Here is a 25700-nt window from a genome sequence, read left to right as displayed (position 1 = left end):
TTTGTTCCATTTGTTTGGTGTCTTGTGTTTAGAAAAATATTCATTGTTTTGGTATTCATGAAAAAAGCTTTTATTTCTCCTTACCTCGGTGTGATAACTGCTGTGCAATTGATTTGGTATTCTTTCTTACACGTTTATCCTCAAAATAAGTGTTGTGCTTGTGGTTACATGGGCAGAAAGATGATTTGTAATGACAAAATGCTGTGATATCTTTAAGAACACAGTTGTGCCTCATTAGTATATTAGTCAGTTTAGCACTTGTAACCAGAACATTTATTTGATTCCTTTCTTTTCCAATAATGTATAATTTTGGTCCACTTTCAGTGTTGTGTGCAGTGACCATTCGGAATTCGACATTCTTTGTTTTAGACCTATTATGACATGAAATAATGCTTTGCTTACGTAAATGATTAATCAGTATACCATACAGAAAGGGCTGTAGGGTAGACTATGATTGCAAGTTCACTGCAAAGAAAGCCCAAGTTTTATACTCCACATCAGTACAATTTGTGAAGCCCAACTATGATGTCCCTTGTAAAACCCTTCTCACCTGTTCCAACTGAAACTTTTGCCTCTAAATTGTGGAATATGCTGTTCCTTAAATTTCCTTTAGACTATTTCAGTCAGTAGTCCTTTGAGGCTGACTTGACCATTTCAGATGCATCCACACTTTAGCCAACAACAGCAGCAGCAGCAGCAACAACAACATCCAGCTAGCAACGCAAACAGCCCAGTGCCCGGATACAGTCAGAGCATGCCCTCTTCTCAACAGCAAACTTTCCTATCTCAACAGCTTCAGCCGTCATCACAGCCCCAGCCCCCAGGGCCGTCCCCTCCCTGTCCGCCGGCCAGTCAGTCCTCGCCCCTACACACCCCCACTACCCCTATTCAGGCTCTCCAACATCAAACATCACAGATGAAGGGGTCCCCAGTCCACAACAACTCCGAACAATCACAACAGGTCAGTGAGCTACAGTTTTTGTTTGCTTCTGACAATTTTTCCTTTATATGCTTCTGATCTTGCGACACATTTAGTAAAGTAAAGGGCGGTTGGGTAACCTTGTGGTTAAAGCATTCGCTTGTCATGCTGAAGACCAGGTTCAATCCCCCACATCGCCTCCGTGGTGTAGTGGTTAGAGCGTCCACCCAGAGAGCGGAAGGTCGCAGGTTCGATCCCCGACCGCGTCATACCAAAAGACGTTAAAATATGGTACTTGTTGGTCCCTGCCTGGCGCTCGGCATTCATGGGTACAAGGACTGGTCGGCTCGGAGTCAGTATACTGTGTCTTAGTGGGGTATTCATGCTTCACTGCAGCATGGTATCTCAGTGGGCTAGCACTATAAAACCAGCTTAAGTCTGGGCTGGTACAAGCAGTCGCACATACACATACTCACGCATGCACGTCGTCATATGAGCGAAATATTCTCAAGCACAAGGTTAAACCCAATTTCACCTCACCTCACCTCAATTCCCCACATGGGTACTATTTCTGGTGTTACCGCTGTGATATTCCTGGAATATTGCTAAAAAGCGGCATAAAACCATGCTCACTTACTCAGTAGTGAGGTGAGGTGAAATTGGGTTTAACGTCGTACTTGAGAATATTTTGCTCATATGACGATGTGCATGCGTGTGTATGTGTATGTGCGGCTGCTTGTACTATGTTTTATAGTGCTAGCACACTGAGATACCATGCCGCAGTGAAGCATGAATACCCCACTCAGACACATTATGCTGACTCCGAGCTGACCAGTCCTTGACCTTGTACCCATCAATGCCGGGCGACCAGGCAGGGACCAAAAAGTACCATATTTTAACGTCTTTTGGTACGACGCGGTCGGGACTCGGTAGTGAAGTGAAAAGGGCCAGCATTTAGTTAGATAGTGGGTCAATAGAGTCCTTTAACCTCCAAGAAATCTGGTTATGTACATTCATTTTCAAAGAGATGAAATTGAAGCTGATCAATTTGTGTATTTATAAACCCTTGATTTGTATGTAAAATGTTTTAGTTTATTTTGTTGTTGAAGGGATTAAAATTTCTAAAATCTTTCATTGTATCATGCTTGAAATGGAACAGTTTTATCAGAAGTTCAAGCAAGGATGATAGTTGATAACTGTTGATTGTATACTCAAGTTCTATTTTATGAGGGGCGGTGGGGTAGTCTAGTGGTTAAAGCGTTGGCTTGTCACGCCGAAGACCTGGGTTCGAATCCCCACATGGGTACAATGAGTGAATCCCATTTCTGGTGTCCCCCGCCGTGATATTGCTGGAATATTGCTAAAAGCGGCGTAAAACCAAACTCACTCAGTCTGTTTTATGAAGGATTAAAATAGTAGAATAAGTGCATCACAGTTAGTTTTTATGACATACCTATTGTGACAAAATTGTATTTGGAATGTGACATCTTGTGCAAAACGTAATATTTAAAACTGTAGTTTCTACAGCAGATAAGGATATATGATATGTTGTATTTTCACCTAAGATCAGTGATTTATAAATCATGCCATTACATCCCAGCTATAGATAGAGAGATACTCCGTCCTGTATTACACCTACGTATTACACTCTTATATCAGTAATGTATGTTATTCATGCAATCCCAGTGTTGATGCCTTAAATATTGAAACTTGCCATGCTGATGCAGTCTCAGGTATTGTAAACTGACAAACACTGACAAAGACTTGCACTCATTTGCAACACTTTCAGATGTAGATTCATGATTGGTAATCTCAATAGAATTACAGCTGCTGTGATGCATCATGTTGAACTGCAGAGAGTGAACTTGGTAGTGCTTTGTTTTTCTTAAGTTATTTTCAAGGAAGGCATTCAATAAAAAAAATTTAAACAAAAGCAATTGAAAACATGGATAGAATTCATTTATTTGAAAGGTCACTTCTATGCATATGTGAACAAGGTGGGATTGATATTACCTTTAAAATATTATTTTTAAATATTTGAGTGTTATTTGTTTGTCTAGATTTGAAGTTTTTGGCACGTAAAACTTTGGTGGACAAGTGGAGTTTCCTAATTATAACATGACACAAAGATTTAGGACAAAATGAAACCAAATATGCTCTTTTCTTTAATCAGATACAATTAGGATGAGATGAATTTGATATTTTGGTAAGCTTGTACATGCAGAGTTTTGTCAGAAACTCATAAAATGATATACTTGTAGTGCTGAATATTGCGAGGCTATGTAAATCCCAATACAAACAGTGCACACTGTTCTGTTGAAAGTAGTTCCGGCAGCATGCTTCAAGCTTGAGAGATCTATATATTTCAGCTACACATAAAGTAGTCCTCAGCATAGAAAAAGTTTATGGCACTAAGAATCACTGAATTGATTCAAAGTTTTTGTTTAAATTTTATGCAACTACAGTGATTTTGACACTTACATAAACAACTGGATCAGGACATATATTATGAGAAAGTAGTTCCGGCATGTAGCAGTCAACCATATGAATGCCCAGTGAGCGTTACAGCTGTATTTTCATCAAAGAGATATGTATGTTACATAGTGTGTAAGTAATAAATGGAAAGTGTTTTCAGTAACTAGTTCAATGGTTTGAAACAATTAAATTTTATTTTATTTTTATAAAAAAAAAAATTCCCCATTCATGTCCAAGAAATCTAAAGTGAGGGGTTTTGAAAGTTTGTTTGTGAAAGGCAGTTGATGTTAAAGTTTTATGTTGAAATAAATATTTAACTCAAAAAGATCCCCCCTCTCTCTTCTTTCTTTCCCCCTCCTCTCATCTCTCCCTCCCCCCCTTGCTACATTTTAGGCTATTTCACTTTTTAGTTTTTTCCCATAAAAGTAGACATTGTTTCATATGCAGTGGTTAAAATGTTATGACTGAACAGGATTTGTGTACATTGTCGAATGCACAAACTCAGAATAGCATTCATCTGTCCAAACATTTGCTGCCTGAATTACTAGTTATTAATATGTAAAATGTCAAGTGTATATCTGAATTATTTTTAATGCAAAAATTAGAAGAAATCTGAAACAGATATTGGAGTAAATCAAATATCGTGCTATTGTTGTTGCAGTCTTTGATTTTTATATTATATATAGAACAGTTTGATGATAAACCATATTTGTGGCTTCCCATATTTTGAGTTTTTCAATTGTAAAACAATATATTGACCTAACAAAGTAAACAACAAGTATGACATATGACTTTTATTGGGTCAATTTTGGGCATTTGTAATATATAAGATTTGTTTTAAGTAATATCCGATATCTGATACTGTTTGCTGTCAATAACATTCAGTTCTGTGATCTTAATGGTTTATGCATAATTTCACTAAATTAAAATTGTGGTTGATAATAAAGTAATTGAATTTAAGAAATGGATTACAGGCATGAGGCGAGATACACTATGATCATTAACTGTTTCCAGATAGTTTATTGGCAGGCTCCCCTTGCTTAGTTCTGTTAGGATTAGTTGTTAAATTAATTGTGGTAATCAACTCATTGTGTGTGTAATGGCCCCCTCAAGATGTTAGCCACAAGTCTTTTTCTTTCCTTTAATTTTACATTGCTTAAGAAAATATGGTTATTAAATTTATGGAAAATTGGAGTGTAAAATTAGAAAATTGAAAAAGTTCCAAGCAGATTTGTATAATCTTTACAAAAATGGAAATGGATCCTTTTACCTGATCAAGTCAGTTTTAGTTCCTTAAGGTCAAAGCAACACAAATTCAAAATGCATGTGGGTTCAGTGCAGATATTTACCAAAAATAAATTAATTGTTAATAACAGATTCTTGTGGCTGATGTCACTAAGATGAATCTATTTTGTATCCATTTGAGGCCATATGGTTGATATTTGAGTGCATATACGTCACTGTCATTGTATGAAGGTTTTACATACTATGAGACATTTGAAGGTTCCAATCTTCAAACTGCATTTACTCATGGTTATGCAGACATTTGTTTTCGCATCCACATTTGTCTGTTTACATATTTCTAAAGGTTCTAATGTTTTTGGTCGCCGTGTTTGTGAAAATATAACTTATGAAAAAGAAAAATAGACAAATGGCTTCTTCAGCATGCCAGGTTCGCTCAGTATATGTCAATTCACTTAAATTCACGATATAACCTCAGTATATAACAATTCACTTTGATTTTCTAAACAATAGACTTCACCAAAGAAGTAAAGTCTGAGACCTGTGCCAACGAAGTGATTGTAATATTAAGGTGGTCCTAACTTCATACTTCACCATAGGCTTGTGACATCCATAATGTAATTATCACGTTGTGGAACTGGTCAATTATGGCTTTACTCCCACATGACGTGCCGGGATATAACTAGAGTTCTGTTTGTAGTGACTATTGTATATCAATTGTTATAGCCCTGTGACTACATAATGGAATATACTTCAGGAAATGAAGTATGAACTTTTTCTTCATGTCAGAACTTACTTATCATGGGAGGCAGTGGGGTAGCCTAGTGGTTAAAGCATTCGCTCGTTACGCCGAATACCCAGGGTCGATTCCTTACATGGGTACGATGTATGAAGCCCATTTCTGGTGTTCTTCGCCGTGATATTGCTGGAATATTGCTAAAAGCGGCATAATAGAAAACTTACTATCATTGTTACAAATCTTTTCTTCACCTGGTAATGATCTTTGACACCATACCCATGTGGAATACCTGGTTTTGTTTTAGTACGTGTCCCTACCATCCACTACATGGCTCAATTCCATGAAAATTATTAGCGCTGAGATAATTGTACCTTGCTTACTTTACAATAATAATAAAATCGCTGTAATGGCATTTAACTTGAATCTGGTATGATCATGTTTCACATGCTGATGGCACAGATTGTTGCTCATGTAACCAATGCTTTGATTTTTATAGCTTTGAAATGGGGCTCACTTGTACGGATATAGTTAGACTTGTCAAATAAGTATATTATTGTTATTTTGCAGGGTATAACAGAAAACAACAGAACGAGTCAAAATAAGAGGTCAGAAAGCGAAGAGGAGTCAAAAGGGGTAAGTAATAACAGTCTCTATGTGTTTAAAAATGTGTTCCACATGTGGTGGCCAGTAAGTGTCAGCCAATTGGGTTCACTTGTCAAGCTTGGTGGGGCAGTCTAGTGGCTGAAGCGTCTGCTCGTCATGCTGAAGACCAGGGTTCGATTCCCCACATGGGCACAATTTATGAAGCCCATTTCTGGTGTCCCCGTCGTGATATTGCTGGAATATTGCTAGAAGCGGCGTTAAACCAAACTGAATCACACTCACTCACTTGTCAAGCTTGGTGACTTGATCAGTGTAATGTTATTATACCCCTACAGCATTGGCTGATGTTGATAATATCAGTCGCTGGTTTGATCCACACAAATTGCCATGTTGGAGCTTGCACATTGCTGAGTAGTTAGTTTGAAACATCAAACAAACTTGATCCTGTGTGCTACATCTGGATACAGCTGAAACTGATCTTTTCAAACAGATGGTGGAGCCTGAGAATTAAGTGATAAAGTTTAAGAGTAGAGTTTGAAACAGGATCATATCTCAGATCATCGAGTGTCTTAATGAACTTTGTTTTTGTGTTTATCATCTACAACCAATGCAGGGGCAGGGGGGTAGCCCAGTGGTGAAAGTGTTCGCTGATCACGCTGAAGACCTGGGTTCGATTTGAAACATGGGTACAATGTGTGAAGCCCATTTCTGGTGTCCCCCACCTTAATATTGCTGGAATATTGCTAAAAGCGACAGAAAACCATACTCACTCACACTACAATCTATGCGTGATAAGAGAAAGCTTACTGGAGTTGTGATTAAGCTTTGTGACAGCATCTGCTGAAAGGGTGTGAACATTCATGTTATCAATCACTGGATTGACTGGTCCAGGTCAGCACAATATTACTGAAATATTGCTTATTACAGTGAAAATCAGGACTTTTAAAAGGGTGGTTGGATATCTAAGACTTTGTCTTGTGTATATGACATGTTTGTATGGAAGATGCATGAATGCATTAACGCTTCCAAAGTATAATGAGACTGTGTTATTACTCCGTGTAACCTAAGTTGCTCGCATGTATTGTCTTACAAATCTATATTTACTGATTGAATGCACGTATCACATGCATGAACAGTGAATAATGCACAGAGGTGTGTTAAATGCAACACAGACATATACAGTAGCAAGTTTATGCAACCAAGAACACAACTAGGCGATCACATGAACAGATGCATATAAGAAGTCACTTAAAACTGCATTTAAAGCAGAATTATTCATTCTTTTAATGTCTACTGTTTGGTTTATATAATACAGGAATGAAAATATGTTGTCTACTGGATGAAATGTAAATGCCCATTAAAAATGATATCATGTGAAAAAGCTAAATGGCTCTAAAGATCATCTGGTGTTCTGGTATTTATGTTGATTTGTTTTTCTCCCACTTTCAACTTTTCACGATAATGTTAAGTGAAATATTAAGTAATTTGAAAGTCAAAAACAAATTCTTTTGATTGTCAATGTTAATCAGTAAAACAGAGCATATTACTGATGACTCAGCAGATCTCCCTGTCCAGTCAGAACACAGTTCAATCAGAACCCATTAGATCCTGTTTAATGTTCAGGGCAAGTGTAGATTGAATGTCAATTTTAAAAAGTAGCCAAAGTTCTTCATGTCTGAAATGTGAATTGACATTAAATTTATTGAAAGACAGTACCTCCTCAGCTGTGAATAAAAATCAATGATGATTTGTCCCGGTACACAGAAAGATACTTGGACAATTGAATTACTCGTTTTGCCTTGTTTTATCTGATATGTGATTACTGAAGGGATACTGGAGTAATGGGGCACAGGTCACAAATATTGTTTTTCTCTTCACGAAGTAATCAACATTTAACGATCTTATGCTGAAGATTACATATGCAGATATTGATATTTTGAAGCTTTTGCAAGCATAAAATATACTTGACAAAAATAGTTAGGGATATATGTAAATTTTGAAATTATGAACAATGGTCTAGTTATTCATTGACACACTGATAAAATATCAATCATAAAAATACCAATATACCTAACTTATTTTGTCCAGTATATATAATTTAAAGCTCTATATTGCATTTGAGGTTGACAATTTTTTCTTCATTCTACTCGACCGCCTCCGTGGTGTAGTGGTAAGAGCGTCTGCCCGAGAGCGGAGAGTCTCGGGTTCGATCCCCGACCGCGTCATACCAAAAGACGTTTAAAATATGGTACTTGTTGGTCCCTGCCTGGCACTCGGCTCGGAGTCAGTATAATGCGTCTGAGTGGGGTATTCATGCTTCACTGCGTCATCGTATCTCAGTGGGCTAGCACTATTAAACCAGCTTAAGTCTGGGCTAGTACAAGCAGCCGTACATACACATACACACGCATGCACGTCGTCATATGAGTGAAATATTCTCAAGCACGACGTTGAACCCAATTTCACCTCACCTCACCTCATCTTCTACTCGAATATTATTGTCCCCGATGAATACAGCTGGTTCAAAACTTGCAGTACCCTTTGGAAACAGTTCAGTTTACTGTTTATTAGTCAGTTGTAGCTGTTTTGACCAGCAACTGCGATTTCACATCAGTCTTGAACAATCCATCTGCATGAAATTTGTGAATACTATATGATGAATGTTGAAAATATGAACACTGTTGACCTACCATATCTGATGGGTTTATGTCAGCTTAAACAAGTATTTTTATTCAATTTGGCCTGATGTATAGGCATATAGTTTTGGTAGCATTGAAATCCACACTGTATCAGCATTCAACTTTTTGATTTTGCTAGAAACAAACACAATTGACTTAATCCTGATTTTGTAGTCTGTCTATATACTGAATTTGAAAAGTATCTTTAAGACATTTGGGATGACAGTTTCCTATGAAGTGATAAGACCTGAAACCCTGACTTCTACACTTGATGCTGTTGTACAATAATGAAGGCATAATCTCTCCAAGTTATATATATATATATATATATATATATATATTATACTTTAGATTACTGTGGTTTATATAGGTTTGTTAGGGTTATTACACATAAGACTAATGCAGGAAAATATGAATATTTTTGTCTATTGAATGATTCATGAAAATATGAAGGGAAAAAACAAATGAAAGCAACTCTTTACATTAACTGGCTTTCGCCATTAGTTTTCCAAACATTTAATAGATTTTGTTGTATATGCATTACACCCCTGCCCACAAAAAGTACCGTATATTGGCATGGTTTTTGTAGCTAGAATTTGAGTTTGAAGGGGTCGCCTTATGCACTAGGTTAAATAGTGATAGAGCATGGTTTTACGCCACCTTTAGCAATAATTCTTACAGTCACCAATTTTGGTATCGCACTGTGTCAACATAAAATGGTGCCATGTGCTTGATTTCTATGCCGCATATTAAAAATACTAGAACACAAACATGTTTTTATTAAAAATCTAATGACGTGATGTACTTTGTGCAAAAATAGATATAAATAAACCTTGATTTTGTCACGTTTACATTGGGGTCGCTATATATTTGGCAATGTACAGTAATACTCAATATTGTTGTTTTCATCATAGTATGTAGTAGGGGTGTCGCGATACGCGAATGTATCGATGCATCGATACATTTTTACATTTTTACTGACGATACGATACGCGATACATGCTTGCGTGTATTGATTCCTATTTTAAAACTTTATCGATTCAAATTTTTATGCTATATCCATCTCCTTCAAAGTCTTGATAGTAAAATTATACGAGACCGCTCCGATAAATAGATGTAGCTAGCTTTACTTAAAAAATAGGTTGGAAACTAACAGCTTTTGTGATTGGCTAGACTATTTTGATGGACCAATCAGCGAGCGCGTACGTTGCCGGTAAGGTAATGCTATGAAAAGGCGCGAAAATTATGCATCGCGATACGTATCGTATCGTGACCTTAAAATTGTGATACGTATCGTATCGTGAGATTGGTGTATCGTGACACCCCTAGTATGTAGTAGTAGTGGCCGAGTGGATTAGGCGGCTGATTTTGTGTGCTGGCGATTAGGTGATTGACTCTGAGTGTGGGTTTGAATCCAGGATTGGACTCGACCCAACAAAAGTACTAGAATCTGTACTTTACTGAGAAAGTGTAATCCCAAATAGAACATATTTTACATTTGACCACTTTCTAAATTGCATTGTGTATTCATAGTATGTAGTAGTTAATTCTTCCCAAAATGGTTTCCTGCGACATATGAAAAATGAGCGTTGTAATACAGGAGTTACTTGAAACTGTTTGGAGCATCTGTCTGACATCTTACCAGAGACTGTCTTGGCTTAGATTTATGTTCTTGGTGGCTCTTTGTAGATGACGTTTGCCTGATGACATGCTGTATATAATATCTGTCATACATACAGTAACGTGTGAAAGAACAGCTACGTATTGTATTAAATCAAAGGTTACATCAACACAGAGATAGACCTTACAGTTGACTGCACATCTTCAGTTCCAGTTCCAGAGAAATATGTTGCCACTGAAACAAGAAATCAGAGAAAAGATAAAAACTTTGAAAGGTGTGGCATCATTTTAAGGTGATAAATGAACAGCCCTTAGACTGGCCGCCGTATAACTCAGAGCAGAAAAAAAAATTTTATTTTGTAAAAACTAAAAAAATTGTCTTTGTAAACTGGTAAGCTTTCTTTTAAATACCACTGTTTTAGAATTTTATATCCACAATATAAATTACACAGAAGTTGAAGAACACTGTTTCATATCACATGACATGTGTTCTTAAGCTATGTGGAATAGTACATATTTGTCCTTTTGTTTTTCCAACAAAAGTTTCGAACAAAAGTATTATCATTGATGGTAATATTACATTCCTAATCTTGGGTCAGAACTATTACAATGTTTTGAACCATTTTTCCAACACAATTATCTGTAATTTTGGATTTAACAAATGATTCAAAACTATTAATATTGCTCTCATTATTTTGAGAAATTGTATTAAAAATCAAATTTTATAGTTTCATGGGATCTGAGATAAGATGTGCTACTAAAATACAATCTTAGTGGTATATTTTTATCTTAGTACAATTTATGGCATGTAAAGCATGCCATATTGTCACTTACACAGGCAACCATCAATTGTGAATTGTAGTAGGTGTACATTTTAACTTAAATGTTTTGGGTTATTTTAGCCAATATACTGGTTCTCTGACAAATATTTCAATAGGTATTGTTTGACAATCATTGTGGTATACCGGGAATACTGTGCAGTCCTAATACTTCCAGCAAGGCTCCATGTTTGATTCAGGGGATTGAACATCTCATGATGATCTTGTGTGTGATGCTAAACACAAGGAGTCACGCGTCCACTGTATATTTACAATGGCAAGGTTTTTGCTCAAGCCAACAGCATGCAAATTCTATCATTAATTTTAGTATCTTGCCAGTTCCCTTGACAGCTTAAATTGACAAGTTCCCAGAATGAGGACACCCAACCTGACATATGTTAGATCCTCAATAATTCTAATGCAAATCTTTATGTTGAGAAATCGCAGCTATTAATAATTGGTGTTCACTTAGTGAGTGCTACTTGTTCCTTGAAAGGTTACTGAAAAGGCGTGTATTTGTTACGGTTGGAAACATTGCTTGGGAAAGAGTGAAAACATAGGTCTTTGAGTGGCATTTGTTGTGGTTTATTAACTAAGAAACAAGAATCTAGACTAATCTAGTCACACAAGGTGACTCCCATACACCTCCATGTGATTTATATCTCATCATGACTGTTACCTATGTGAGATTAAGACAGCAATCATGAGATATTTACAGCGACATCACTAGAAATGGCCTTGTTTAATGGACTTTCTTTGCCATTGTTTCTGAAAGAAAATCAGATTTGAAAAATTTAGGACATGGGAAGAAAGCAGTATAGCAATTTATCTAAGTTGTTTGAGGTTCCCTCTTTTGTTAAAAGAATATTTTCAATATACAGCCCTCCTAACAATGCTTATTGTTTTGCTTGAGATGAATGTCACCAGGTCATGTTTTAAGAAGTCAGCACATTTTTATAGGACAGAGAATCTCACCGGAGTGTCTTTTGATATCAAATATATCACCACGAGTTGATAAAGTTACAAATACCCGAGGCTTGCCGACTTCTAAGACACACGTCATCGGTTCCCAATTTCGCAGATCTTTGCTCAAGCTGTTGATCACTGGATTGTCTGGTCCAGACTTGATTGTTTACAGACCGCCGCCATATAGCTGGAATATTGCTGAGTGCGGTGTAAAACTAAACTCACTCCCATTCACTCTCTTTATACCATTATGGAGCATCCATTTGATTTGTATTGCAAGTGGAAGTGTATTCAAACAATATATGTCTTGCACAGGCCTTTTCCAGCAAACTGTTTTATATAGTGAGCACCATCTAACTATGTGTTCATTTTCTGCATTAACACTAACGTTTTGACATTGTTTTTTTTCCACACAAATTATTCATTTGATCCTGCACTGGCAACAAAATATTCATTTTAAATATATTTCTGAAGAAAACAATCATTTTAAACCTATTAAACCTTTCTCCCTCTCCATTCAGTGGAAATATAGTAGTGTAATTATCCCTATTGTCATTACTTGACTGGAGAAAATCAAAGTATCTTACACATACCATTAACATTTGACTAACTCACTGAATGTGACCATGAGATGTATCACAGTGTTCAAACTTCAGGATAATAGTCCAGGGGTTCTTATGTTGAATCTTCATATAACATGACAGTAGATCATTCTTCAGTGACAACAGGTTCTTTCTAAATTTTATGTATTCTCCCATTTCAGTCTGGATAAAACTGTTTATTGTGGAAAACTTATTCAGTGAAATGGTCCCAATAGTTAATAGTGTTTCCAATTTACTTGTTTGGTTAGATATTGATTCATTAATTTCCACATTTAAAGAATGTTAGTAACATAAAAAATTGTGCAATCATTGTTTTTAATTTTGAAAGGAAAACAATTCTAATGTAATTAAATTGATCAGGTTGATGCATGATAATATCATTCCTTTGCTTAATAAGTCTGAGCAGTTGGGAAATTATTCACTTTACAGAAAAAAAAGGAGGTACTTTTTATTTGAACTATACAGAAATTAATCATTGATGAAACAATGCATGTTTTGACAATGCAAAAGGATTATCCATAGAAATACATATTCCATGTAGACTGAATTAGAATAAATAAATTATATTATTCAGATGATAATGGAACTATTGTAGTTGCTAATTGAAGCGATAATGAATTGCCTTGGGGACATAGGTGTTGTAAAATAGGTAAATAATTGAATGTTCCTTGTGACATGGTGTAGACCCCCACTAACATGAAGAGGGTTTTCTTTATTATCCTACTACGTCATTATAGATGGAGTTCTGCCTTGATGGAATCCCCTTCAGAGCGAATACTCCTTTGTTGCGATAGAAAAATCGCCTCTATTTATAGCCAGGACACATGTAGAGCCAAGCCAAGCTGGAGCGAGATTCTACACTGCATCTGGTCTAAGTTTCCACTGCCTATAGCCTGTTTCAACAAGCATGATTGCTTACTTTATGAATTATGTATTTGGTGGCGTTTCTTTGTTGACGCTCAGGCCAGATGTGCACTTTTTGTTCGTTGGAATTACAGGATAGGTATGGGTGTATTGAGGAATGTTTGTTCTAAGGTTTTTTTTAATATTCAAGGATTTTCTTTTGTTGGTCCAGTTTTCTGTTTGGTTAATTGTTATTTTAGGTTTACTATGGAGGTTTTGGTGATTATCGACGTAATACTCACAAGCTTTATAATATCAATTTCAGTACCCAGTGTTGTCCATTAAGGATGAAAGTGTAAAAGAAAATAATGATATCTGCGTGGTTTCAAGTGACACTGCATATATATGATTTGAATATCCCTCATGTTCATGAAATTACTTATTGTTATTAGAAAAAATTTCCCCATGTATCTGTATATTTTGTTTTCAGTAATCAAATTTAAGCAGAGATATAAATTAACTTGACTGTCAATATCTGTCACATGATACTTGTTGTAATTATTGCATTTTCTATTTATTAGACTTTAAAGATCTCAAATGTCAGTTATTGATCAAACTATTGGGAAAATTCCATAGTGAGGAAATTTTTCCTGAAGTGATCATTTTGCAGATAAAATATCAATAGTTAATAGTTCTAAGTGGAGTTTGGTGTTCAAATCAATAATTTATATTACTGAAAAAATATCAGAAGTGAAGATCCAACTTGTGAAAACTATTATAAAATATGTGTATGTAATTTATTGTAGCATTAAGGATAAAATGTGTGCAAAAACAATCTAGTATGACAGAGAATATCTGTACAATATTGAAACAGACTATAACTTTGTGGAGAGATAAGCACCCTAGCTCCAAGCCTGTATTGATTTTCGGCTATAGCTATAGATTACACTCAGTAGAAAGACTGGGAGATCGGGTCGGAGTTGACAAGCGAGTGAGCCAGCCAGCCACAGCGCAGAGAAAATAACCACACAAGAGTGGCCTATAAACCACACCACTTTGCTTAAAAACTTGAGAAAAAATATTCACACACTTGTGTTGATATAAAACACTTTTGGAAAAAAGGTTGTGAGAATATTAGACTATTATAAAATGAAGCTTATATGAAGTTAGTTTGCCTTGCTTTGTGGAGCCATTACGGTTGCCGGGACTACTTTATGCAAATATGGCCGCCGTATAAATAAACCATTATATGGGCTAGTGAAATGGAACATGTTACAATGAGAGCATACAGAGAGATCCAAATTCAATTAAATGAAGGAGATTGAAAACCTTAGGTGTAGGGTCCTTGTGTTGAAAAAAATCGGGGAGGGGAAGTATATTTTAGGGAGAAATCCTCTGTTGAATATTCGAGTCTAGTAGTGCAGCCAGTGAGACAGCAGCCAGCTAGCAAGCGGGAGCGGAGCGCTAGTCAGATAGCTTAACTGCTGCGTAGGCTACACCAGGCTGTGTAGGCCTGACATAGCTTGATAAATGGGCACTGCTGTATTGTCCCTTACAGCTTATTCAACCATGGGCAGAATGTAAATTGGACCAGTCTATTTGTGAAAGGATAGGGAGAGGAGCAAGCAGGCTTCAATTAGGAGGCTTTTCCCTTGAACCCACTAAGTGGAACATGTTGTAAAAGCAACTGAAGAGTGGGGACAGGCAAGGGGAATCTTTGAGCCCGAGAAAAAGCAAACTTGTGCTAGTTGAGCGAGCGGAGGCTTGACTAAGGGGGTTTTCACATTGGTATATCCTGTTTCTGTTCTCAACCGGGGATATTTTTAGTGGCTTTAGCTGAACTGTGAGAGACAGCCTGACTGCCTGTTCATCTGAGGGCTGATTGTTCAGAGATTCACCCAAGTAAGTAGTAGCAGTAGATACTGGAAACAAAGGGAATTAATTCTTTTGTGTTGAGAGACTGGCCTATTCAACCAGGAAGGATAATTAAGGTGGAGTGGATAGCACAGCTTGTAGATATATTTAGCACAGCCAGGTCTGAGCTGGTGGAAGCGAACTAGTTCATTTAACCTTCCTATTTAACTAGTTTTCTCAACTGGTTTCAGTGTTTTATAACAAAATAATGTTTGAGTAATATGTGTTTACGTTGAAAGAATTCATCAAGGTGTGCACACAAGGTAATGCTTGTGTTATCTAGGAAGACCGGTGACCTTTGCTTTGTTTGAACATTGAGCGGTCAGGCAAAACCTTTGTTTGCTGGTAGGAAGGAAAAAAGATTCAAGTGAAATAGACAGGGGACGGACAAATGAAGGCTGTACTAGGTACGCTAGTGTTGTAATAGGTGAGCATTGTATGGCAAGGCCTTCGTTACGTGAGTATCCTGCTTGTGGGAGAGCAGGCCCATCCAGCACATAGTGCTATGTGAATATGGCTGCCTTCCTTTAGCTTGCTAGGCTGTGTTGTACTTGGAGTCCTCCGTTTGCTAGCTCTCTGTTCACAGACGAATAAATGGAATTTTGTTTAGAGGAGTTTGAGCCTGGGTTTTATTTGTAGTTTGAATTAAGGATTTTGGGCGTAACAGTTTGATATTTTTTATATTGATTGTTTGAAACATTTTTGTTTGGATTGATTTTTGTAGCTTGGTGAAACATCTGTTTGAAAACTTGACTGAAACTTGTTAAGCTGTTGTTTTTCCACCCCATTTTTGTTAAGACATTAATATTATTTTTAAGTAATGTGAAATGTAAATACAAGTGTTCTGAAAAATGATCATGGAATGTTGGAATGTGTTACCTCAAAATAACACACTGATTATATTACCATTTTCCAGTGTACACTTTTTCTCTCCTGTATTTTGTTCCAATTAATTTCACTTTAATTTGCAATTTATTGCTCATATTTTTCTGTTAATGTTCTTGCTGATGTCAATAAACGTTTTTGAGATTTGTCGAGATTTACTTTAAGTTCCATTTGTTTATGTCTTGAATAATTGTGGGGATATTTAGTAAAATGAGATACAGAAAATAAAATGTGTTCTGGATTATTTACATCTAAATGTAAGTCCTTTAAAACATTGAGAATGTTAACTTAAATAACACAAATACAGCTCTGTTTGATAATAAATTTGAAACTGAAATAGCAGTTTCAGTATTGTTAATTGTATTTAATTCCTCTCCCCGAGGCATTGGAGGATTATTTGACATAATATTGATCTATGATAAGTACGAAATGCAAGTGCAATAATTGATTTTTCATGACAATTAGAAGGTTCCCCCAGATCAACTAGTGTCATTGATAGCATCCATCACATTGTGTTTATACAAGTCATCATTCTCCATTTCAAATTCATTTTAGTGATAAAGGAGTCACTCTGTATTAACACACTTCATGCTAAATGGTTCTTTTATTCAATTATTTTTCCATATTAGTTTTCATGATTGGTAAAGGCGACATTTAGAGTTGTCTACAGAATAAAATGCAGACTGTCCTATATGCTGTAAGTAAAGGAAATTTATTTAGGCACATTAAAGATGGAACATCAACAAATCAGAGGCCCAGATAAGCTGCGTATCCGGGTAAAATACCCATAGAAAATTTCAAATTACGCTTTGAAAATAATTTGTTGCATACCAATTACAGCATTTAAGATGTTAGATAGGCAAAAAGTTTAAAACAAATGGGTACGGAATATATTTATAAAAATCGCTTGCGTAATGAAAAAGACATCGATTGCTATCAAGTTGTACTGTTAGTATAGGACAAGTGTACTGTCAGTATAGGATGAGTGATTTTTTATGAAATCATTTCCATTATGTTTAAGTTGGTTTTGATTAGGTATGACATAAGGCAGAACATACCTGTTTAGTAAACTTACTCAATGACATAATACTTAGGTGAGTAAAATGACTGAAATACGCACATATTTGAAAGCAGTGGGTAACGGAAAATGAAATACTCCACTCAACATTCATAATACCCAAAATACAGTGGGTACAGTACCCACATGAGCTAAATCTTATCTGGAGCTCTGACAAAGCTTTCATAATTTACATATAATTTGTAGGAATACTCTGTGTACCACTGTCACCCTGATATCAGCTCTATGTACATAGCAGCCTCGAAATATAATATTGCTGAAAGTCATGGATACAGTAATACCAAGTTGTTTTTGTCATTTTTACTTTTCAGTGACTAAACTTCACTCGCAGAATAAGTAGAAGGGAGTGAAGCAATACTTTTATGAACTGTCGTTGGTCTTAATGTAACAATATGATACACAACACTTATTCTGTATCGATTCACTTCCTACAGTGGATTACTTGCTTCTCTTGCATGACTCCACCCAGAATATGAAATACAAAGTGTGACACATGTCATCGTTATCCAATTACGCATCTTGATGCTCATGCTGTTGATCACTGGATTGTCAGGTCAAGACTCGATTATTTACAGACCTCCGCCATATAGCGGGAATATTGTTGAGTGTGGCGTAAAACTAAACTCACTCACTCACTAAAATAATAATTGTGGGCAGTTTACTCACTGAAGATGTTTGATTGTTGTTATTAACTAATAATGGTGAGATGCGAAAAGAAATGTCGTTCTGTACAATTGTAGCTTCCATCTGCTGTAATATGCTCAAATAATTTTCCTGTGATTGAGATATTTTATTCACATGGAATGCTTGATTATAATTGACTAATTGCTGGAAGATGCTTGTTTACCAATCAAAGTAGTGTAGGGTAAATGTTATCAATTGATTTTAGGACGTGCTTACTTTTTTCATCAACACCTGGTGTTGTCCATACAAATACGTTTCAGTGCTATTTCTTTTTATGCCCAATTGAAAAACCAAGACTGCTTATTGTCTTGGGGTGACATTTTATGTTTGCTGGGCTAAAATGCTACGTAAATTGCATGTTAACATCTGTTTGTAATGAAAATTGTTCCAGGTTGCCTCCCTTGTGTTATAAAAACCAAGTAATGAAGACTGATGTATGAACACGGCGTATCACATACCTAATCAGATGAAAGAAAACTAGGGCAGTGTTACACAATGTACAATAACCTTGTCAGCATATGCTGTTATGTAACCAAACAGGAGGCCGTGATATGTGATATAATAGATTAAAAGAGTGTGGGAGACCTCTATTGTCAGTATATGTCACATGGGACTATATTTCACACTTCATTACTTCCTCTGGAATGTTAGTGCAATTGTTGCGTATTTGTTCAACTGAAGTGAATGAACCTACTTGTATGTACTTAGCTTGCTTTCATAGTGTCATCAACCTTCAGGTTTTCAAGGAACTAGATCTGTTTATCCAGGACTAGCTGAAGGTAGTCCAGTGTTAGAATGAAATGAAGTACCCTTGAAATATATAAACTGCATTGATGTCCTAATGGTCATTATTCTCTTCTTGTGGCTGTGGCTTGCAATGGAAGTTTTTGTGATATGTGGGCTACTACAGTCTTTGTCCTAGCCAGAATGTGTCTTGTCAGGTTTGTTTTGTCGTTGGATCTGTCTGCCTGACAAAGTTATGTCAGTTCATTAAAAGTGTTGGCTTCTGACGTAATGACCAGTCGGATACCTAGTCAGATATAGGGACTAGTTTTTTACTGTGACATGATCAACTGGTTTAAGTCAATGAAGAAAATGTTATGAGTTTTAACACAACTAATTGTCGAGGACTTGTCAAATAGATAGATTTTTAATAGTTGTGTTTACTACAGAATGCAATTTTAACATAGTGTTAAACCACCTCTGAAATGTTCACAATATAAGAATCTTTAAAGTAAAATCCCAATTTTTTAACAAAATAACCCTGAGTAACCATTGAACTTTGAAGAGCTGATTACTGTGACATTGCTGTCCATGGCAAGAGGCAATATGCATTCACTATCATTAGTATGAGGGGTTCATGTTTCAGTAAAGTAATGTTTATTGTAATGAATAGGGTAGTATATTAAAAGATGGAGTACATTGATTGTTGCAGTGTCAACAGAATAAGCGTTTCCTGATGGTGTAGAAGTCGGCATGTTAGACCGATGTCATGAGGGATAGCAGCTTGCTCAGTTATTATCCTGACTAGACAAGTTCACGTGGCATTTTAGTACGGTGCAAGCATGCAAATGTTATGATTATCAATTCAGAGGATTCAGATTGATTCAAATAGGAGGACATGGACCAATTGTTATCCACGATCACAAAGTTTCGCAAAATGTCCTTAGGGGCACAGACAGTGTGTGAAGCATATTCTTGGTATTACTGCTGAAAAAATAATGAATAATGTTTATAAGTGGCACTGCTCTTGCATTCACTCTTGATTTAAACTGTGATGATGATGATGATGATGATGATGGTGGTTTTATATTTCAGGAACAAGGAGGAGGTGACGATACTGATTCGCGGACAACGCCAACATCTACTGGGGTGCCACACCCGGCAGTCTCCTCCCTCCGCCCGGTGCCATCACCCTCGGGGTCAGCAGGGTCAAGGTCAAACACGCCAGCCTCTCTTCCAGGTAGGCCAACAAGACAGTACTCGTGTATGATTGTTGCAGTGATGGCAATCCATAACAGTTTCTGCTGGAGCAGTAGCAAGGTCATTCAGTGATCATTGGGTACAACAGAAAACAATTATTCTGCCTGTTTGGGTTTTTTTTCCTCCAATTTTGCCCAAATAGTTCATTTCGCATATTTTCCTCAATTGTTGGAAGAATAAAAGGATAATGATTGGCAATGTTTGATGCATTTGTGTGCTGCTGGTTTGAGAATAGATTGAAAATGGTGAATACATCAGTGTGGATGTTGTGTGTAGCGATTGTCCAAGAGCTTAAAATAACAACATGCATATTGTAATATTTACTTTACCAATACATTTTATTATCCTCACTCCTGTGGAGATCAACCTGTTTAAGTGTGATCCAGTTTGGAAATCTTAATTGCAATTAACTGGAATTCTCACTTAATGTTCAAGACTCGGGTTCAGATTTTGTAGGTGTCCTTGTTTTACGTGGGGCGGTGGGGAAGCCTCGTGGTTAAAGCGGTTGCTTGTCTCGCTGATTCGTATGTTCGATTCTCCACATGAGTACAGTGTGTGAAGCCCATTTCTGGTGTCCCCTGCCGTGATGTTGCTGGAATATTGCTAAAAGCGATGTAAAACCATACTCACTCACTCTTGTTTTACGTGACATATGATAGTTGATTTAACAGACTTCAGGGAAATGATTGTCATTGATTCCCTCTACATACCTTAAAGACCATGCTGACAAGGCATTTGCTCCTTTTAGCAGTAATGTAGCAATGTAGAGAACACAGCTACAACCTGCACAAATTGTATCCATGTGGGGAATTAACTTTGGTCTTTCTGCTTTCATTAGAGGAAACTAACCAATTTGCTATCCTCTGTCTCTTGCTTAGTCAATATAATAACATTATTTTTTGTCATTATTGCTGGGATTTACCTGAAAAAATTCAAGTATTTGATAATGTCGAGTCTTCTCTTTGTATTATGTCCTCAGTCACACATTAGCGAAATTGAGACTTCCCTGTGAAGAACTTTATCCTTTGAATATATTGTACAAAATTTGAGCAGTACACAAAAAGCTATTTATTCATTTTATTAGGTTCACAAATTAGCAATTTATTTCACTTTCCAGAGATGTCATTATTTTGATGTGTGCACTAAGCCAACTGTTAAACAGACTGATGGAGTTATAAATGATTTAGGTTTTTTAAGTTGACAATCAAACGTAATTTTACTACTCCTAAAATAATTCATAACAAGTTGTATGAAGAAGGAAGTTACAAGCAAAAATTGTTTTGCATTCAATAAATGAATAATGACTATTAAATGGATTATATTAAGGGGACACATTTCACCTTATTGAAATTTCAGCCAATATTTGAGAAAACTATTAAGTTTGTTATTGAATTGAGTACAACTGAAGCTTAATATTTTCATCTACTTTCAACATTACAGTTTCTAATGAAATATCTCCTTTCGGGCATGGAACGTTTAATGGATATAGATGCATGGTTGGTTGAACACAGGAGAACCTTGTTTGAATTAAAGAATGCTCTGTGGATTCAAAAAGTAATCAATTAGAAAGCATCTTCCTGTGGCTAGCCTGGAACCGTGTCATGTTCAACTTCTGCATGACATGATCAACATGGGCTTCATTCGACGGGATGATGGTTTATGAATCCTAATGAGAGATAAGCCACTATGTGTAAAAAAAACCTGTTGCTTGATGGCTCAGAACATTGTATAGTGCCATTTAATTTGTTTATGTTTAGAAAATCCTGCAAAATTCCATATATATTTTTTATGTCGTTACGGGAAAATCCAGTTTTGTTGAATTAATCTCTTTAGAAAATATGGAAGTTATTCAGCTGTGTGTGCATTGATACACAATCAGAATAGGCTGAAATTGTTCAATGTTCAATATTTGTCACTTTGGAGGTGTAACCCCAATAGTCGTGAATGACAATGGAGCACTCTGTGACAAGAAAACCTGATGAATATTTGGTTGTCACACATTCAATGTCATACAAAATGCTGTGTGTCTTAAACCTTTAAAAAGGATGGGTAGCCGAGTGGTTAAAGCATTCACTCGTCATGCCAAAGGCCCGGGTTCGATGCCCCATATGGGTACAATGTGTGAAGCCCATATCTAGTGTCCCCTGCCATGATATTGCTGGAATATTGCTAAATGCGGCATGAAAACTCAACTCACGCACTATACGTTTAAAAACAATCTCAGTAGATGCAGTGTTGCTACACGAAATCAGTACCATGGAAACCACTTGCACATTTCGCATGATTTTTGTTTCGTAAACAATTTATCTGTGTAAGTCGATTTTTGTGTGAACACGTCCTAATGACAGGCAGTGGAGAGGCAGTATAGCATGTTCTGAACAAATAAATCCTGTTTGATTTGCTTCTGCCTTGAAATACAACAAGTGCAGGAATCCTGTACATTTGACACTATCTGACGAAGTCAAACTTGCTGCATCATTCATGAAGCAAATACGGTTGTGTGGAAATGTGAATAGTGTTTTATGCCTCTTACTTTAGTAACTGCACAGAGTAAACCCAGCAGGTTGCATCGGCGGAAGTGTTCTGCTAAAATCTTGGCTCCATTTTGCAATAGAATTTTCTCCGAATATATTTGTGGAAGTTTTACTTGTAAAAGCTTTTGATATATTTACTCGATTCTGATGTCAGACAAGTGAATATAGTTGTGCAATGCTCTCACAATATCACAAATTTCTCGTGACAAAGTCACAGAATTGTCTTGTCAATCCTTGACTTGCTTCAGCTATTAGAACTTGCCTGGGTGCTTAGGGTCTGTAAAGAATAGAACATGGATTTGAAAAAAGCCACTATGATATCACAATGCCTGTGCGGTCTATGTGTCTATTTGAGAAAACCTTTGAGGTGATGTTGATATATGATCTAGTAGCCCTTATAACATGAAGGTAGTGTTGACATGTACAATTTGGCTATGGCTGCCATTGCTCCTATAGGACATGCTTCTGTTCAAACAAGCCATTCTTATCAGCCTAGTATCAATGCTCAAGCAAATATTAGTGGAGCATATGAATTACTGCTAATCGACAAGTCAGATGGCATCATAATGAGGTCGGCATGTGATCCGGACCTACGCTGATCTTTGAAATACAAGCAGTAATTATTCTGTCAGGCTTGTGTTGAAATTTAAGGGCATTTGAATAAAAAAATTACAAAAGAAATTCCCGGCCAAGGTGTAAGCTCACACTGGCAGATGCTAGGGGTAGTTGAAGAATTATCACCACATGGACGACACATGCTTCTCCTTACGTTTTCATAAAGAGCATGAATGATATTCACAGCGTGTTTGCCATTATGATGTAATAGTGTAATGGCTTTGTTTATCTGTGTCGGGGAAAAAGCCTAGCGGGGAAAGAAAGGGGAAAACCCACTCTGGAACCACCTTGAAGCATTGCATACTTGCAATTACACAAGTGGCTTTGCAAATGGGGAGTGTGAAGACATTCATTTTGCTTCATTGCACCGTCGTCAGCTGGTCAATTACTGGGGAGGCTCGCTACCATGCGTTGTCAAGAGTGGAGGGCACCACAAACTGAAATCTATATGGTGCTTAGAGAAAGTATAAATAAAACAGGATGTCCATACATTAATAAAAAACCCAGCTAAATTTCAAATTTGTGTATTTATTACGAAAAACAAAATGCATGTATATTTTATGAGTGCCCAAGGAACTGAAAAATGATATGCCTTCATTTAAGTAAAATATTGAGTAGATTAAAGAAAGGTAGCAAACTTTAATTTTCACATTCAGTAAGATTTTCAAGATTTTCCATTTCTGCTGTAAAATAGTTTTACGTGTTTTCAGATGAGATCATATTTTTAATGGAAATGGTTAAAGTGAAAACAGATCAAACCTGTTCCAGTCCAATAAAAAATATATAAGATACATTTTGTTGTCCATACAAACTTCTGGGGTCCCCCACCATATTGCTGGAATAATGCTAAAAGCGTCGAAATATTTTAACTCATTCAGTGTCACCTATTGTTACACAAACCAACTTGGTCCCAGGTGCAAAAACTTACTATACTTTATGAAATTTAGCAGTATCGTAATAAAGAAATAATGTCCAAAGTATATATAAACAGCACTGTGGTGTGTACATAGAACTGATGGACTGGTTTAGTGTAAACACAATTATATCTACTGAGCAAGATTTGCCCAACGGCTGTGGTATGCAAGTAGGTGTGCTAGTTGCATTCATTGCCAGGAAGGTAGATTGGTTATTGCATAAACATATTTACAGAAGTGACATCTGGTCCAAATGACATTTTATGGAGGGGATTTCCCAAGATGAGTGGTTTTGAGCCTCTCACCACAAGGGGTTTTCCATGCTCAGCAGCTTAATCTCGGGTCACTAATTATAGCCATCAAATTGCTTCTCAACAAGAGGAATGAGCATCGGACACCTGGTGGGAGATATTTATTGCAGCTGCCCCTCTATAACACCTTGCCTGGGGATAGCCTTCAGATTCATTGTTTTGGCGTGGGAGGGAAATTGCCACGGCAAGATACAATGTTGATAAGTCATTAGCACATAGTGTGGCAGTAGGTCAGAGGAGTACAGTGTCACCTATTGTTACACAATGTTGCCAATCACTGTGCTATAGGAGGGACATGACCTTTGTTGGAAGGCAGAGTGGTGAGGAAGTAGGTCTGTCTGCCAATCATCTTTTATCCATGCCCTTTTTGTTTGGCTGTGTTCATTGAGAGTGCCTCTCCTGGAGGGGGATGAGTAGGGTGGGGGGGGTTGAGCAGAGATGTGATATCCATCACAGAGGTTTACATTTGGAGCAATGCTTGCACTGAATGACCTTATCGACAAGTGTTAAAGACGGCAGAGTATATAGACGGAGGGATTGTCTTGTTACAGCAGTAGTGATGAGCAGGCTAGCCCTGCAGACCCTCAGGTCAATAGCTTATCCCCCAAGTCCTCATGTATTGATAGTATTCTATCTATGTCTTCCCCATTCAAAGCTTAACTCTACGCCATTGCAAAGTAGGGGTTTTCCAAACTAGATCTTAAAATACAATTGCCCAAAGTGCACTTGCGTAGCATTTCTGTTTTTGATGTGCCACTCAATTTCATTTCATTTTGCAGTGGGAAGATATAGAGGTTGAGCCAGGATTTTACGAGCCTCCTGTTCAATTATTTTTGGCTCTTTTATCTGAGCTTTTAAGGAAATATTTCTGTGAATAAGCCATGTTCCATTAGTTACAGATGCTAACATAATTTCCAATGGTTCAAATTTAGCTGTTCATTTTAAAGGCCATCAATAAATATCACTAACTTCTTTATGTGGTGAAGCTAAGTGGAGTTTTACCCTTTTATACCCTTTAAAAATTGTTAGGCACTTTTTTTGTACCTTGGCCCTGCACATATAATGAGAACTGTCATCACAAGCCATTTAATCTTTTGTAGTTGTATGTAAGTTGTCATTTGGAAACACATTAAATCATTCTTTCAATTCCCCTTACCGCAACATTGTCATTGATAACATGGTAGCCAGTTCTTTTTATATTCTCTCTTTGAATACATTTACTTGTGAGTGTAGCTGGCCGTGAGCAGTCCAGTGATACACTTATTGTTGAATGAGAA

The 25700-nt window shown here is 36.7% G+C and overlaps 1 protein-coding gene across 1 annotated transcript in view; it reads left to right on the top strand.

The window, feature by feature from the left end:
- Positions 1-25700, top strand: part of LOC124279776 (AT-rich interactive domain-containing protein 1A-like) — a 58435-nt gene that overhangs the window by 10381 nt on the left and 22354 nt on the right. Inside the window, 3 exon segments of the mRNA XM_046715656.1 lie at positions 659-961; positions 5943-6008; positions 19885-20029. Coding sequence (XP_046571612.1) covers positions 659-961; positions 5943-6008; positions 19885-20029 — 514 coding nt within the window.

The sequence above is a fragment of the Haliotis rubra genome, unplaced genomic scaffold (assembly GCF_003918875.1).
Source record: "Haliotis rubra isolate DU_JTF1 unplaced genomic scaffold, ASM391887v1 Scf256, whole genome shotgun sequence".
Taxonomy (NCBI): Eukaryota; Metazoa; Mollusca; class Gastropoda; order Lepetellida; family Haliotidae; genus Haliotis; species Haliotis rubra.
The sequence above is the reverse complement of the archived record's forward strand: the minus strand, read 5'-3'. Positions and strand labels throughout refer to the sequence as shown.